General features: G+C 49.1%; 1 protein-coding gene across 3 annotated transcripts in view; it reads right to left on the bottom strand.

Moving 5' to 3' along the window:
• Positions 1-1,026: 1,026 nt before the first annotated feature.
• The window catches only part of LOC109264631 (uncharacterized), a 30,527-nt gene continuing 13,785 nt past the window's right edge, over positions 1,027-17,768 (bottom strand). For all 3 annotated transcript variants that reach the window (XM_053890945.1, XM_053890944.1, XM_019445050.2), the window contains 6 exons: positions 15,998-16,181; positions 11,202-14,489; positions 8,717-8,902; positions 5,986-6,158; positions 2,813-2,930; positions 1,027-1,228 (listed from right to left, as the gene is read on the bottom strand). In XM_053890945.1, coding sequence (XP_053746920.1) covers positions 1,040-1,228; positions 2,813-2,930; positions 5,986-6,158; positions 8,717-8,902; positions 11,202-14,489; positions 15,998-16,181 — 4,138 coding nt within the window. In that variant the 3' untranslated portion in view covers positions 1,027-1,039. The remainder of the gene's footprint in view (positions 1,229-2,812; positions 2,931-5,985; positions 6,159-8,716; positions 8,903-11,201; positions 14,490-15,997; positions 16,182-17,768) is intronic.

Raw genomic sequence — 17,768 nt, 5'->3', positions numbered from 1 at the left:
ATCAAAGAGGGGCACCTGGGTGGCTCAGTTAGTTCAGTGTCTCTTGGTTTTGGCTCAGGTTATGATTTCCTGGTTCATGGGCTCCAGCCCCACGTTGGACTCACTGCTGTCAGCACAGAGCCCACTTCAGATCCTCTGTACCCTTCTCTCTCTGCCCTTCCCCCACTCACATGTGCTCTCTCTCTCTCTCTCAAAAATAAGTAAAACATTAAAAAAAAAAAAAAGAAATATTAAAGAGAAGGAATCCATGAAGTAGAAAACAGAAATCTAGGAAAGAAAGTCAATAAAATCAAAAGTTGGTTATTTAAAAAGATAAATAAAATGGATAAATCTCTACATCCAACTTTCAGAAGAAAACCTAGGAGGAAATCTTGGGACCTAAGTATGGCCAAGAGTCCTGAGCGTCTGAAAAGGATCATCTTGCAGTGATCATGCTGAAGGAAAGAAGCCGGGGCGGGGGGGGGGGGGGGGGGTAGGAAAGAACACTATTACATGATTCCAGTTTAATAAAAATCCTAGAAAATGCAAACCAATCTTCAAGTAGCCACGCAAACCAGTCCTTATAGGGAGCTCATCCCAGGCTAACACAAACTTCAGTTTCCCCATACCTTGAACTTGACTGACCTCCCCAGTGTAACCTACACATCTTTCAGTACCTGGCTTCCTGCACAACTGATACTGTTCTCACTTTGCAACACCTTAATAAAGGCTTAAGCTAACAGGGCATCGATGTTTTTCCCCCTCCTCCTACAGTCTACATGTGATGTTCCTTCTAAGCCCAGAAACTGAAGTATCATTCCCAGGGCATCAGCCTCACCAGGGGCCCAGGGACATTCCCCCTCACTGGGAGGACTGCCAAGGCAGCTCTGTGCAAGGCCTAGCCCCTGCCCGCCCCCCCCCAGCTGCCCAACCCCCATGTAGAAGGTTCTACAATGTGAGCCTATTTCAGCCTAAGAGTCACTCCCCACTCTGGGCTGCCCATCTCAGGGCCAAGGCACACATCAATAGACAGTCTGACTCAGAGAGTATTTCTCAGTCTTTAGAATGCTTCTGGAACCAGGGCTGCTAATGTTGGGGGCCCTTCTGTGCTTGTTTTTCGCAGGCCCAGCTCGTCATAGTCCAGGTTTGAAGTTTCTCGAAGTCTGTGCCTTAGCAGTTTTCTTCTCCACTGCACACAGAAGGCAGCAACTTCCAGTTCTTCTGGATCTGAGGAAGGCTGTCTCAAGCCCTGGAGGAGACAGAGGTAATTACATGTCCTGGGGGACACTGTGCACACCTTCCCAAGGTCAGCTGACATGAGCTCTTGCTTAGTTAGCAGACTCCACTGACTGACGGTGGAGCTCATTTTCTGACATTTTGGCCCTAATTTTTTTCCTTGTATGTATGTATGTATGTATGTATGTATGTATGTAATCACTACACCCAACATGGGGCTCAAACTCATGACCCTGAGATCAAGAGTCACATGCTCTTGGGGCGCCTGGGTGGCTCAGTCAGTTGAGCATCCAACTCTGGATTTTGGCTCAGGTCACGATTCTAGGGTCATGGGATTGACCCCTGCATTGGGCTCCATGCTGAGCGTGGGGCCTGCTTGGGATTCTCTCTCTCTCTCTCTCTCTCTCTCTCTCTCTGCCCCTCCCCTGCTCACATGCTCTCTCTAAAATGAGATTAGATTAGATTTTATTTTATTTTTGATTAGATTAGATTTTAAATTAAATTTAAAAAGAGTCACATGCTCTTCTGACTGAGTCAGGCCAGGCACCACTGGCCCTAATTGAACAGAGATCAAGGAACTGTGTTTGAAGGGATCCTCTGAATTAAAGCCCACTCATTCCCTCTCTCATGAAAGAAGCACAACAGAACAAAGGATCTTATGTTGGTCAGAATCGAATGTTCGGAGAATGCAGCCAATTAAAAATGCTCTCTCTACCCCAAATTCTGCCTCCTTTTGGATCTTGCTTTCTTCATTTTGGTTTATGCAAACTATCCATGGGTCTTTGGCCAGTGGCCTAAGCGGAGCCCGGACACAGGTGCCCACGGTAAGGACACAGCCCTGCCCTCAGGTTCTCCTGCACACAAGTGGGTAGGAGACTGGGTTGTGGGGACTGCCCCACCTCAGGTGGTGCTGCAGGGTGAGTGGGAGGCTGGGACTGTGGCCATGCCAGTAAGGAGGGACTCAGCTCCCTCGGGGCCAGGCCTAAGCAGAAGAGCTCAGCCTTCAAGAGACTCTGGAACCTTAGCTAAACTATGCCCATTTTTCAAATGCATGTCTATTCAATGTACTCTTTGAGCTTAGCCGGTACAAAGTTGCTTTAAACTTGAAATGGAAATTCTCATTCTATTTACTTAGCACCTCCATGCACCAGCCCACAATTCTAGGTCTGTGGCTTCGTGGAGTTTACTTTTTTTTTTAATTCGAATTCCAGTATAGTTAGCACACAGTGTTAGATTATTTTCAGGTGTACGATATAGTGATTCCACACTTCCATGCAGCAGCCAGTGCTCATCACAAGTGCACATGGAGTTTACAATTTCTTTTAAATAATTAATTTATTTATTTTGAGAGAGAGAGAAAGAGTGGCAGAGAGACAGGGAGAGAGAGGATCCCAAGCAGGCTCCCTGTCGAACCCACAAACTGTAAGATCATGATCTGAGCTGAAATCAAGAGTTGGACACTTAACCGACTGAGATACCCAGAAGCCCCAGAGTTTACATTTTCATAAATGTTTCTTTCTGCCTGTGGCCCAGAGCCATGGTGCCATATGTGTGTAGTCTCTGCCAGTGGCCACTTTCAGATGGGGTCAGCACTTACCCGCAGACTTGCAGCTTCTGTGGTCCTCACGGTCTTGGACACAGCCCGGAGGAGCTGTTGAGCATTTTCCAGCAGGAGCTCTTCAGAGGACCTGCTTCTTGCCAGAGAGGCCTTTACACTTGAGAGTTTACAGGAAGAAAGCAGACAATGTTACACCAGGGAAGAGATGCCGTCTCAAATAAATACTGGAAGGTTCTACAATGTGAGACTCTTCCAGAACGCTGGGATGCATTTACAGTGACTACTCTGGGGAAAAAAAAAATGTTCCGAAGGCAAATGTAACATTTTTAAAATAAAATTATGTTTTAGTACTAAGAAAGTATGAATTGGACAGTATCTACAAATTAACAAGAAGTATGTTTTTAAAGGAAATAACTGAAGAGACGTGGCAGAACAAATGCCAACATCCATGTATGAGAAAGGCAACAAGAAATTTTGCATACAATTGTACTCAGGACTTAATAGTTCTCAGGGTGCCAGGGTGGCTCAGTCGGTTAAGTGTCCGACTTCAGCTCAGGTCATGGTCTCATGGTTGGTTCCTGAGTTTGAGCCCCACATCAGGCTCTGTGCTGACAGCTGGGAGCCTGGAGACTCCTTCAGATTCTGTGTCTCCCTCTTTCTCTGCCCCTCCCCTGCTCATGCTCTGTCTCTGTCTCTGTCTCTCTAAATAAGTAAACATTAAAAATTAAAAAAAAAAAAAAAAGAAACCATTCTACTCAAAGATCAGACCAGTACCTCCTAATTAAATTATACACCTCAATGATATTTGTTTTATAGTGAATGTAACTGGATTTAGTTATACAAGTTGTTTCCTACAAAGGTAAATAAAGATGTGAAATTCACCTCCTTTAAAGGATTGAGAGCTTGATAAATATACCTGTATTAATCATGTCTTTTTATTTTCTGTATTTCTGATGCGTTGACATTTTAGGACCTTACTGACATTGGAAAGACCGCCCCTGTGGCGTTAGCCGCTTCTTAGAGAGTCATAAACGACTCCTGGCACTTATACCTACAAACTAGCCAGTGCAAAGTCCTGTCTTGAATACCTCCTTTGTGGAGCTCTTACCCTTGGGGCCATAGCCCTGCCCCAGGGCTAGGTACCAGACAACTAGAGATAATCTCCATACTCCAGGGCTCATTGAAAATATTCAATCCAGTCTATCGGAAATCTGTTTGCCTGCTTCCCCTGCCATGCCCATTCCTTCCCACGAAAACTCCAGTAAAGGCTCTCGTCAGGTTTCCCCTTTGCTCCCTCTGCTTTTTGACCAACTCTGGCACTTTCCTGTGTGGTCCTGTATGGCATGCTATGCCTCCTGTTCCTAGGAATCTTCTTCCTCTAAGAAAGTCCTTTCCACATTTGCAGGTGTTACCATACCTGATTGAAACAAATCCCAGGTACCCTTATAACATGACCCATAACTGAAATGCTAACATTAACTGCAGTTCCTGTGTCCTAAGCAGTAAAGTTTGAGTGGCTATCCTTGAGATGATTATATACCTGAAATATTATTTCCTAGAGAAGAGTAGCCACATTTTATTTTTATATAATTATTATTATTATTTTTTAATTTTTTTTAACGTTTTATTTATTTTTGAGAAAGGGAGAGACAGAGCATGAACAGGGGAGGGTCAGAGAGAGGGAGACACAGAATCTGAAACAGATCCAGGCTCTGAGCCGTCAGCACAGAAACTGACGTGGGGCTCAAACTCACGGATCGAGAGATCATGACCTGAGCTGAATTCGGCCACTTAACCGACTGAGCCACCCAGGCGCCCCTATATAATTATTTAAAAAATTTATATACCCTGGTCTTAGCAATGTTGTTTTTATGCCTCACAGTGACTGATAATAGTTTTAGCTATCAAGCTTTCCCATAATATAAGAATATTACAAATACAGGAGGTACCTGGATGGCTCAGTCAATTGAGCATCTGACTCTTGGTTTTGGCTCAGGTCATGATCTCATGGTTCGTGGGTTTGAGTGTCAGGCCCAGTGTCAGGCCCTGGGTTGACAGCATGGAACCTGCTTGGGATTTTCTCCCTCCCTCCCTCTCTCTCTCTGCCCTCTTCCCCCCAAAATAAATAAATAAACTTAAAAAAAGAATATTGGGGCACCTGGGTGGTTCAGTCGGTTAAGTGTCCGACTTCAGCTCAGGTTATGATCTCATGGCTCGTGAGTTCGAGTCCCATATCAGGCTCTGTGCTGACAGCTCAGAGCATGGAGCCTGCTTCAGATTCTCTCTCTCTCTCTCTCTCTCTCTCTCTCTCTCTGCCCATCCCCCACTCACACTCTGTCTCTCACTATCTCCCAAAAATGAATAAATGTTAAAAAATAAAAATTAAAAAAAAGAATATTATGAATACAAGTTTGTTACTGACAAATGTGCCAATGCAGGTATCAGGAGACTCAGGGTGAAATGAAACCATTCCATGCTGCCATTATGATGTTCTATATTACCAACACAAAAGCTGTTATAAGGAGACAATTAATAAAAACTGCTCAACTCCAAAGTCTGAGCACATTAAATGAATAAATCTTAATGTAAGCCGTGTACTGGTATAGTTTTTCTTAGGCCGATTACATTCATGGCGCTTTCACTTTGTAATTAATGTATTTTTAGATAACTGATGTTTTGGTTAAATATGCCTAGTATAAAAACAAATAAAAGAACTAATGGTCAAAATTTAACTGTGGTTATAAAGTAGAGATCAGGCATTTACGTTTGCAGATGAAACTCTGATGTGATGTGAGGGCGTAGGACCGCTGGAGCAGGCGCACAGCACTGTGAAGCAAGGGGAGCCTTGAAGGGGAACAGAAGTCCTGATGTATTTGGGTTTTAAACATCCCTTATGGTTACTTTATGTTCACACCTCCTCAGGAACTAGTTTTCCATGTTCAATCTTTTTTTTCCTTTCTTATGTATATTACCAGATCTAATATTTTTGAGATAAAGGGAGAAATGACAGTGGCTAAAAATGTATTTTTTTGTCCTCTGTAATACTTCTCTATATTTTCAACATTTGTTTAGTATCCTCAACATAAATGTAGGCTCCTGAAGGAAATATTTTTAAAAGTATACACAAAGAAAAAGAAAAAGAACTGCCTAAGCCCTCCCTCTGGCTCTTGAGAAAGCAGAGCACAGCAGTCACAACCAAAACCGTTTCCTACCTGGAGATGATGCGGAGCTGGCTGCTCATTGTTTGAATCTGGTCTACCACACACAAAAGCTCCTGGGAACATCTTTGATCTATGCAGTTCTTGGCGATGATGCGGATAAGTCTGGCGAAGTTTTGTCCAGAAGTCGCGATTTTCCTAGCAGAGGTAATGAGCTGATCTTTGGTCTGTATCAAAGAGATGAAAGTCAGAAGTAGGTAAAGCCCTCACAGGTTTTCCAGAAGAAATCAGTGGCAAATCGTAAAGCATCCCAAACTTGCCTAGCACAATGTACTTCAGCCCCAGAGTGAACGTGTCTTAGCTTGGTCTAAAACCATAAGCTCTCGAACCTCCTCCACAGACTTCAAGACCAGCCACTCAGATGCTTACTCTCCTGAAAGCCAGCAGAATGAAGACATCCACGCCCTTGCTTCTGTGGGGGAACTGCTGAAGGGAAAGCAGCCCAGCCTCCTGTTCGTGATCTAGCCCTTTTCCCATGGGGGCTGTGGCCTGCACTGGCTCAGGGTTAGTTTTCAGCAGGCCTAGGGCAGAAATGGGGCCCCTAAGAAGGTCCAGGTATGGGGAACATCCAGGTTGAAGGTGATTTTGGCTGCAACAAAGGTGCAAAGGTACGTGTAGACTACAGCTACACGTACAGCTTCTTAGATGGGAAGTGATCCTTAATGGGTGACAGAAAACAGCACCTTTTATCCAAATAAAATCTTAAACATAATGGTGTATGTTGAGGCAACTAATATAGATAAAAGACAGACACAGACAAGCTCTTTGCGTCCACTCGCTCTCTCAATGTGCTAAGTGTGGGTTTGATGGCCTGATTTCAGAATCACTGGTCTTTAGGATGAGAATGAAAAAGAATAATAAAAGAATCTGGTAGGGAAGGGTGAGAGACCCCCCCCAGGCTGGACAATGACTAAGGAATGCCTTTGTCCTCTGCTGGCCCACAGAAGATGTTCCACAAGTATTTGTTGAGCAAACGAAGATGTGAGATGCCATGAAACTGTTGTGGCAAGTCTGCCATGAGATCACCTCCATGTGGGAAGGGCAAGGGCTCCCCTGAAGAGGTCTCAGAGATGCGAGTAACCACATGAGAGTAAGCGTATGCAGACCTCCACCATGAAAGGAAGTGTTTACCTTTTCTGTCTCTTCAAGGGACCCCGTCTTCCAATTTTCCCACCTCCCTCCTCATCTGAGCTGAAGAGCTCCAGCTCTGAGCTGAAGAGCTGCTGGCATGGTGGGTTCTAGATTAATGTCATAGGATCTGACGTTCTGCTTCAGGAAACCTTACGTCCCCCACCCCTGTGCTGCCAGTTTCCCCCTCACCAGCTATTTTATTTATTTATTTATTTATTTATTTATTTATTTTTTAATTAAAAAAAAATTTTTTTTAACATTTATTTATTTTTGAGACAGAGAGAGACACAGCATGAACGGGGGAGGGGCAGAGAGAGAGGGAGACACAGAATCAGAAGCAGGCTCCAGGCTCTGAGCCATCAGCCCAGAGCCCGATGCAGGGCTCGAACCCACGGACCGCGAGATCGTGACCCGGGCTGAAGTTGGACGCCTAACTGACTGAGCCACCCAGGCACCCCTCACCAGCTATTTTAAATTCTTTTCTCTGTTTGACTTTGGTTGTTAAAATCTGGGAGGTATTAACATTGAGATTTGGGAGGTTTGTGGGAGAATTCTGCAGAGGCACTTCATCTTACCAGGCACTAGCCTCACTGTTAAAAATTATCATTTGAGGTGCCAGATGACTCAGTCAGTTAAGTGGCCGACTCTTGATTTCAGCTCAGGTCATGATCTCACGGTTTGTGAGATGAGCCCTGTCACTGTCAGTGCAGAGCCTGCTTGGGATTCCCTCTCTCCCTCTCTTCCTGCCCTCCCCCCACTTATGCTCACTCGAAACAAACAAACATTTTAAAATTATCATTTGATTTTTCTTTTGGCATTTCCCCTTATGTGTGCATTTCCCCAGGGAACACTCCATGGGGGAGAGGATTAGTATATTCCTGGGCCCTCAGCCACACAGCACCACCAGCACCCAAGTCCTATATAAATTAGAATACCTGAGATGTTTGGAAAGAAAATGGGAGTTGGCAGGAAGTAACCACTGCCCGTTGTGATGTAACGACCCTGTGAGAAAGGGACTGTTTCAGCTGGGCAGGGCAATGAAAGGTCTGGGCCTTGGGTGTGGTGGCTGCTGGGTTTGAATCAGGAAGAGGACTAAAGAGAGTTAGAACGGCCACACAGCACTGCAGGTGGTCTCCAAAAGCCAGTGGAAAGCCACCCCCTCCCCCTCTAGGCTGCGCAGGCCCTGAATGGCTATCCATCAGGGGGGTGCCGCTCTGTTATTTCCATTTGGGGGAATTTTTAAGAATCTAAATAGCTCCCTTCAGCTCATCCTTCTGGGGATATGAATGAGTCCTTGGTTTTACTGAATTGCAGTTTCCGGCAAATTACCTTCCCTGGTGCCATAAGACCAAGATTTAGTGACTGAGCACAAAAGAAGAGGGAGAAAGAGAAGTGAACTCTAGGACACACCCAGACAGAGGAAGAAGACAGCACATTAGAATGCTACAATCCCGCTAGTCCACAGTGTGGTCTTTCTTTTCTGGGAGCTGCCCTGCCTGGCCTGGCCCACCTCCTGCAGGGCAGCAGTCGGGGGCTTCTCTTCCCCCAGGGTACCCAGCCCTGCCACCACGGCTGCCTGCTGAAGGCCAAGTACCAAGACGGGTCCTCTCCTCCTCAGACTCTGAGCCATCAGGAGCACCTCTGTAGCCATCTCGCGGGTAATCTGGATGATCCTGCTCCCCCCTTCCACGCCGCCATCCTCCGGGAGCAGCTGGTCCGGCTCAGGGCCCAGCCAGGCCAGTGGGCCTGTGGAGCCAGGTGCTGGGCTGTGCGGCTGCTCCTGCCAAAGGACAGGGTACAGCTAATGAGACTCCAGATGCTCAGGCCTTGAAACTCCTGTGCTGCTATCAAGGGCCCTCTCGCCACTTTTTGAAGAAGGGTGGGCGGAGCGCCTGTGTGGCCCAGTCGGTTGAACGTCAGACTTCAGCTCAGGTCATGATCTCATGGTTCGTGAGTTCAAGACCCAAATCGGGCTCCCTGCTGTCAGCGCAGAGCCCGCTTCAGATCCTCTGTCCCCATCTCTCGGCCCCTCCCCCACTCATGCAGTCTCTCAAAAATAAACAAACATTAAAAAAAAGAAGAGTGGGAGTCAAGAGGTCCCTCCCACCCTGCTGATTCCCCACATGCTGGCAGCTCCAGGCAGTTTACTCCACGTGGGTAGGGAAACAGTGAATCCCTATTCCTCCAGGCTCTGTTCATCCAGAAACCTGGCATGCTGGGATCCCAGTACGGTTCAAATACCACCTGTTCTCTCCTTCTGTCAAGTTTTAGGCCTCACATGGGAGAATTTACAGCTTCTTGAGGAAATGCAGGAATCCTTGAATGTTCTAACTTTGGGACCCAGACGCTTTCTCACCAATCATTCTACATGAAAGCACTTCACAGTTCTGATATGAATACTTAGGAATTCTCTCCCATGGACTTCCTTGTTAATTTTCTAGTGAGAAAGAGAGGTACCACTGGCACCCAGAAGTGGGCAGGGCATTCAGCACTAGGCCTGGTGATTTTTTTATTGGACCAGGTGATTTTTTTTATTGGACCCTTCGTGGAGCCTCCCCTAAGCCTTTTCCAGACTCTGGAATTGAGACAAGTTGTTCTGGCTTGGAGGCAAATCCAATAGCAGAGGATCAAGAGTGGCCTTGATTTCTCTCTGCCTCGTCTGTCAGATCCTGAGCTCCTTAGGGCAAGGGCTGTGCCCTGGGTGCGGGTGGGAAGGGAAAAGAGTGGGAGGGACCTTGGGCCTGCCCCCAGCCCTGCTTTTTCTCCAGTCCCCCAGTGCAGCATACTAATGCCTCAGAAGGGATATAACTGTTAGGTGTCACTGTTGGAAAGGTGTGAAGTCTTAAACATGATAATAAATTCTATCGAAATTGGGAGATACAAGTTCTGAGCCTGATGCAGGCCCCACAAGCGAGATCCTGACCTGAGCCGAAGTCAGAGGCTCGACAGACTGAGCCACCCAGACGCCCCTCTGTGCTTGTGCGTATTGAGGCGTCATCTGGCTTCGCTATCCTTTCTTGTTGCTTCTTCAATTTAATAATTCCCTGCCTCTTCAAAACTGTTCATTAGCCTTCTGTTAGGCGGGTTGGGAATCTGAGGCAAGAGGCCTTAGGCTGTAGGGAAAAAGGCACTGTGTCTGCTCTCCTCCCAACTACTTTGGGAAGAGGGTCCCCTCTCATAGTAATGACACTTCAGGGAGAAAAAGGAAGAGCAAGGGGGTGGGGGCACATGGTCTGATGGGCTTTGTGTTGGGAGAAGGCCCAGGGAAGGGTTTGGGAGGGTCCATGCAGCCAAGCATGAGGTCATGGAGGGGATAGATCGAGTGGTGAATAAAATGCTGGGCTGAGCACGCTTGCTAGGGAATTTCTTGGGCACTGCCAACCTACTTTGGTGATAGCCGGTATAAGTAAATCAGATGTTTGGGCTCCACAATGGCTGACTGTCCTGTCCGGTGCCTTAGAAGGAAATGACTATGTGTGGAAGGTGTTCAACAGACCCAGCGCCCTTCTAATAAATCTTTCTTTTTGCCTGCACTGCTTTCTGCTGGATCCCCGCCATTTGCAAACAAAAGAACCCTGATTGGGACAGGGAGGTAACATCACACTGGTGCAGGCAGCATGAAGCAGCCTGACCCACAGGAGAGGTACTGTCGGTCACAGCAAAGGGGGACCATTTCCAGTTGGGCCAACGGGGAAAAACTTCACATAAGTCAGTAATTATAGCCACTACTTAGAGGACCCTTCCTATGTGCCAGACAAGTGCAAGTATTTTACATGGAAGCTTTTATTAACTCTCTGCCAGAAGAGTATCAATATTCCCATTTTCTAGACTAGAATCTTGAAGGCCAACGTAGCTAAGAAGCTTCACTGAGGTCTCAGAGCTAGGAAATGCCAGAGGCAGGCACAGCCCAGGCAGTCTGATTCCTGATCTCAGGCTCTCAAAGGCTGTACTGTGCTGCCTGCCAGATGTGAATTACACACGTGGGCACCAAGACAGCTTTTTCTGGAACTTGGCAGTGGCCTTTGGTTACTAGAAAGAGGGCGGTGGTGGGGGAGAAGGAAAGATGCTGGCAGTCCTACCGTGTCCAGGTCTGCTGCAATTGTCCCAGTGACGTCTGGGTCCACAGTGCAGGCCCCCCCTGAGTTCCCTGGGGTGTCTTTTGGGGCAGCACCCTGAGAATCCACACTGACCACTGCAACAGCTCCTGAGGCACCCTCCTCACAGTGGAGCTGGGGCTGGGCAGAGGCCTTTTCATCCCTGGGCTTCATCACTGCCGTCTCATCACTGGGCTTCAGGCACTGGGCCAAGAGTGCCCAGGCCTTGGTGTGACCACCTTTCCAGGCCTGGAGCTGGGCCATGGCATGATGGGCTTTGGCTGCCCACTCCCACTGAAGCCAGTCCAGGGTGTGCATTCTCCACTCCTCTGAGTGTTCTTGGAGCACTGGGACCCTCTGGGCCACCTCCTGGGTGAGGACAAAAATGCTCTCCAGAGCCCTAAGAAGGTCCTCCTGGCAGGGCCCAGACTCTTGACTTCCTGCCACAATTCCCTGTGCAGCTTGGATACCAGACACCATTCTTTCCAGGGAGCTTTCTGGCCTGGCCTGAGGTTCTTTACAGACAGAGAGCCTTGGATAGAAGGCATCTTGGAAGACATGTTCATAGTCTGCGTTGATGATGCTGAGGTGGCCAGTGAGGGCCTTGGCTTGAAAGGAGAGCTCCAAGCAGAGGAGTTCAAAGCGTGTGGACAGACTGGGAGATGGTCTGGGGGAGGAGGCCAGGATCTGTGCCACATCCAGCAGAGCATCTGTGAGCACATGGATTTCCCTGCACAAAAATGAGACCTCACATTTTATCTGCGTGTCCCCACACAGGAGGCCAGACAGCCTGGCAGCCTCTAGTAGCCTCTGAGAAACAGCTGCTGCCTGGGCCAACTCTTCCTGCAGTCCCTGCTGGTCCTTCACGGCCCGCCGCAGGGGCAGTAAGAACAGGCCTTGTCTCCTGCTGAGTCTCTCCATGCACTGGAGCAGGTCTTGGACAGCCACTGACCATCGAAGGCACCCATCCTCAAAGCTCTCGTCCCATGACATAGGGGCTTGGAGGCTATCGAAAGCCAGAACCTTGTCCAACAGCTGTTTAGCATGGGTCTCCACCTCCTCCAATCTGCCTTGCATTTGTAAAAGTGCTTCTGGATGCCCAGCTGAGTCAGGGTCCTTCTTACCCCAATCCACAGGCTCACTTTTGGCTGCTAGTTGAACCATTGAGGCCAAATTCTGCTGCAGCTCCATGAACACTGCCATGTTCCCTAGAAGATCACCTGCTGGGTTGTGACAAAAGAGCTGTTGACACAGAGGGTACCAGTCACCAGCCCTGGCTACCAAGCTCTGCCCGGTTTCCCTGGGTCTCCCAGACAGCTGGAGAGCCACTTCGGGAAGCCCACCGGTTCTAGCAATCGTGCAAGTTTCTATCTCTGTTCCTAGGTCAACAATAGAAGGTGTTAGTGTTGCGATTTCTTGGAGTCCAGGCATCCCCTCTGACCCCAGCGGTCCCTCCCCAGCCAAGGCCTCTTGAGCTGCATCCACAGCAGCGTTTTGTTCCTGCAGGTTGGTGCTAGCTGTGGTCACTGCCTGGTGGCTCTGGCTCTCTACAGCAACGATGAATTTGCTGACGGCTGGTAGTGGAGGGTCCCCACTCTGTAGATGCATGTCAGGAATCAAAGGGTGGGAAAGATTGTTCCTCAGTGGATAGGAGATGCCTGAATTGCTTTCCCCCAACCCAGGTTCTCCCTGGTGTTCCAGTGCAGGAGTTGTGGAGTCCTGGAGGCTGGGGAGAATAAAATAAGGTTGTTCCTTAGCAGTGTCAAACCTTTGGACTTGGTTCCGAAGCGGGCTGAGGATATCTGGGTGGTTAGTCCCATCCAGCCCTTCTTGGATGCTCTGGGCTGAACAAATCAGATGTTTTGCCATGGTTAAAAATACCTCTGTGTCCTGAACACTATGCCCACCCAAACAGCACTCAGCAGCTGCACTCAGGAACAGGGAAGACTGCTCCAGCTGCTGGATCAAGACTCTCAGGCCATTCCGGAAAATGGGATCTCGATCTTGGTCCACATACCTGCTCATCACCTGCACTATGTGAGTGGCCCGACCCTGTAAATATGCCACAAGTTGGGGAAAGTCTCTGGAATCTCCCTTTCTCAAAGCCCATCTAAAGAAGTCCAAGTGCTTGGTCATTTCTTGAATGGACACACTCAGGAACTCAGGAATATTGAGAACATCATCAAAACATGCCAACAGGCCTTCGGATGCCCTGGTCCATGCCTGAAGCAGGGCCTGCAAGACAGCTGGGCTCCAGTCCAGACCAGATCCTTGGGGACTTTGTGAGAAAAGTTGCTGCACTCTGACCACAAGCCCCCAAAGGCCTGCCATGGTGACCTCCATGTCTTTGCCAGTTTGTTGTCGAGGGCAGCAAACCAAGACCAAGTGAGCCACTCTGAGCATCTGCTTGGCCTGGTCACGGAAAGCAGCAAGGAAAAGCTGGAGATTCTTTGGCAAGCCCTGGCCATCGCACGGGGAGCTGACTGGGCGAGTGGCCAAGGCGGCCTGGACCAGTCGTTGAAGAGGGCTTTGCGTGTCAGTGAACGTGTCCAGGATCTGGTGCAGCAGCCCAGAGCGGACTCCTTGGTACAGGGCCTCAATGGCGGCCTGCAGCTCCGCACACTCCTGCCCGGGTTCCAGGCTCCCGAAGGCCCGGCCTTCTCCCGGATGCCTGTCGATCCGACCCAGGCGCCCGGCACTCCGCAGCTCCAGCAGCTGGCCGCAGCGGGCCACCAGGCGCAGCCTCTCTGGCGGTGCGGAGCAGGCGGCCAGACGCATGCAGTGCCACACTATGGCCGCCAACAGGGCGTCTAGAGGGCCGCCGCGCATGCGCTCGTGCCCGGGCGCCGACAGAAGCTCGCGCAGCCGCCGCAGGCGCCAGGTGAGCGCGCCGGTCTGGGCGCTGGCCGCTGGGGCCGCGGCGCTGGGCTCCAGCTGCTCCAGCAGCTCGCCTAGGGTCTTCCTGGTCTGGGCCAAAGTGTGGCGCTGGGAAGCGGCCAGCTGCGGGTCACAAGGGCGCTGCAGGTGGCCGCGGGCGGCCTCGAGCAGCGCGGGGACACAGCCCCGCAGCAGGCGGCCGGCGTGGTCCAGGCGCTCCCCGGGCCCGCGCGCAGTCAGGCGGCCCAGGCATAGCAGCGAGGCGGCCAGGTCCGCGAAGGGGCCGCGCAGCGAGGCCGCGTCGTCCGCGTCCTCCAGCGCGTCCAGGCAGGTCAGGCACCAACCCGCCGCCCGCACTATCTTCCTCGCCATCGCCGCGTCTTCTAGGAGCAGGACCTGTATGGGCAGCCAGGGGAAGAGAAGCTTGAAAATGCTGGCATGTTCCTGGAGCGATAGCAGAAGCAACGGCAGCTGCTTTCCCTCCCCACCCCCTCCACTCCCCCCAGCCCCCTCACCCCCTGCCACCCCCTTCACCCCATCAACCTCCTCACCCCATGTTTTACAAACATCCCAAGGCTAAATAGTATAGAATGTCAGGGCCAAAACAAAACAAGTCATCTAGGAGCGATGTTTAAGGAAAATATTTGGCCTAACTGAAAACGTGAGGCTTCCTAAATTTGACCCACATTTAATGTGGGGTCCAACTTGGTTTTGGATTTAGTATCTCCAGGTCAGAAGAGGTACAACCAACTAACTGTCTTATTTGGGAACCCACGTGTTACCACAAAGTGTTCAGGAAGGATTTACTATTTGGATGAGGATGATGGAGGCTGGAAAGATGGCCTGTCCAGGAAGTGACTCTGAGAATCTTTCCTAGCCTGATTCTGCCCCTCCTGGATGGCTCTATTCATCCCCTGCAACAGAGCTGGCACCCAAACACTTCCAAGACCCTCCCTTCTTCCCCTCTGCTACTCCCATCAGCAGGTGCCAAAGCCCTATGGCTTTGCCTCTCTATGGGCTTTGTCCCCATTTCCAATCTCACTTTAATGAGGATCTGTTCAGTTGCCAACACTCCTCATCCCCCCCCCCCACACCCCACACAACAATAATCCACATTATGAAAGCTTTAATGATGAATGCTGATAATACTGTGATAATATTATATAGATCCTAACAGGGAACAATGCCCCAACCTAAAAGAGTTGTGCCATATGGTGGAATGTTAGGAAAATGGGGAGTCTTGGGAGGCCAACAGGTTGGTCTAGCCTCGGGAGATCCTAACAGCAGAGGTTTCACTTTGGAGCCGGGTTTGCCAAATAGGTTGAGACCTGCAGAGGTTTCAGCAAATGTTCCCCCACAGCTCCTGGCCAAGGGCAAGGTGAAAAGTGAGTCCCTCAGTGATACCTTCTTATTAGGGGGTTGATTGCCAAGTGTGGGGATGAGGTGCCACACATGGGTTTAAGACCACAGACCCTAGGGGCGCCTCAGTGGCTCAGTCAGCTAAGCATTTGACTGGCTCAGGTCATGAACTCATGGTTCATGAGTTCGATCCCAGCATCGGGCTCTGTGCTGACAGCTCAGAGCCCGGAGCCTGCTTTGGATTCTGTGTCTCCTTCTCTCTCTGTTCCTTCCCAGCTCACACTCTTGTCTCTCTCTGTCTCAAAAATAAAGATTTTTAAGAAAAAAATTTTTTAAAGACCCTAATTTAGTAGCTCCCCATGGCAGCTTCCACACTTAGCATTTATTAAATTGGTAATGAACTCTGTGCTGTGATCCTGCCGGAAGCTTGGGCAGAGGTCTCTCTCTGCAGGGGCATCCACTGTGGGAATGACTTGCCCCATCCATGCTTCCCAGCAATGAGCTATGTCCAACCCACCAGCTAGCCAGTCTGATATCAGCCTCACCTTTGTGGTGTCCACCAGGATCTGCTGAGCTGTAGTCACTAGCTCCTCCTGGTGGCTTTGACATCCCGGCTGAAGATGGAGCTTCTGAGCCACCAGCACGATGTTCCTCCCAGACAGGACCAGAGACTCAGCAGTAGGCCTCATTTCCTCCCAGAGCCACTCCTCCTCAGAGTCTCCTGCCAGCCTGGACAGACACATCTCTAGTCAGAATTGCCAACATACAGTGACACAAAAAAATATACCCATAAGGAAGTTATGATACATAGAATTTAGAGTACTATGAAGCCCTTAAACTGGTGACGTAGGTCTGTATTTATGGTGATAGAAGCCTCTCCAAGACATAGTGTTGAGTAAATAAAACCAAATTATAGAATGGCATGCATGGCAAGATGTGATTTGTTTTCAGTTATGTACAGATCTACATAGAGAACTCTCTCTCTAGAAGGAAAATCATCAAACTGTGTTTTTTTTCTTGGCATGTAAAAATATGCTTAATTACTTTTTGAATTGCTCTCATTTTCTCTGCTGCTGCAATGAACATGTATAAATACTACAAAAGAAAAAAAAGCCTCTTTTTGTAAGAAAGAAATATCTAGAATGTCATTTCAATCCATGTTATCAAGAGGAGAGATTTTGCATAACACAGATGTCCACAGCAACTGTCTTCATGTGATGGAAACATTTGTCTCTCAAGAGTAATCCCCATTCATGCAAAACAAAACAAGAAAAGTCCTCTGCTCCCTTATGATTATCCTTTGGAAAGGAGGCTGAGCTCTGTGCCTTTGGAATTGCAGGCTGAGAAGACACAGGAGTGCCAGCTGGAGTAATCACTGAGAAGCTCCTCTCAGCTTTTGGTCCCTTATCTAGTGGCAGCCAGTTTCAAAGCCCCTCATCCCAGCCGGCTCCCAACATCCCAGCTACCCTCATGTGAAATATCCCTTGAGTTCCCAGTACACAGAATCACACAAACCAAACGACCCCGCATGGCAAAATGCTGACACACCAGGGGTAAAGGGAAGAGGGAAGGAATGTATGACAGCTGCCTCCCTCCCTTACTTTATGTTTAATTCCTCTTGGAGAATTTGCACATCAGCTGCAGTGGACGTGCCCGTAAATATGACCTGCCACATCCTGGCAGCTGCTCAGTGGCAGAACTGGGACTTCCACCCACGCAGCTGGACTTCCTGGGTTTTCTCATTTCTCAATGTTAAAAGGAGGGGAGAGGGGCACCTGGGTGGCTCAGTAGGTTAAGCATCTGACTTGGGCTTGGGTCATGGTCTTGAGGTTCGTAGGTTCGAGCCCTGCATCAGGCTCTGTGCTACAGTGTGGAGCCTGCTTGGGATTCTCTCTCTCCCTCTCTCTCTCTCTGCCCCTCCCCCACTTGCACTCGGTTTCTTTCAAAATAAATAAAAAAAAAAAAAAGGAGGGGCGCCTGGGTGGCTGTCGGTTAAGCGGCCAGCTTCGGCTCAGGTCATGATCTCGCGGTCCGTGAGTTCGAGCCCCACGTCGGGCTCTGTGCTGACAGCTCAGAGCCTGGAGCCTGTTTCGGATTCTGTGTCTCCCTCGCTCTGACCCTCCCCCATTCATGCTCTGTCTCTCTCTGTCTCAAAAAATAAATAAACGTTAAAAAAAATTAAAAAAAAAAAAAGGACGGGAGAGAAAACTCAAGGATCAGGGCTGTATATGTGAAAGGAGGCTGTGGAGTCCTGTGTTAAGGCAATTCAAATGACTATGCCCTAATAGGACCTTGAGTACAGATGCTTCATACAGA

This window comes from Panthera pardus, unplaced genomic scaffold (assembly GCF_024362965.1).
Source record: "Panthera pardus isolate Hobbes unplaced genomic scaffold, ASM2436296v1 HiC_scaffold_26, whole genome shotgun sequence".
In the NCBI taxonomy this organism is placed as follows: Eukaryota; Metazoa; Chordata; class Mammalia; order Carnivora; family Felidae; genus Panthera; species Panthera pardus.
The sequence above is the reverse complement of the archived record's forward strand: the minus strand, read 5'-3'. Positions and strand labels throughout refer to the sequence as shown.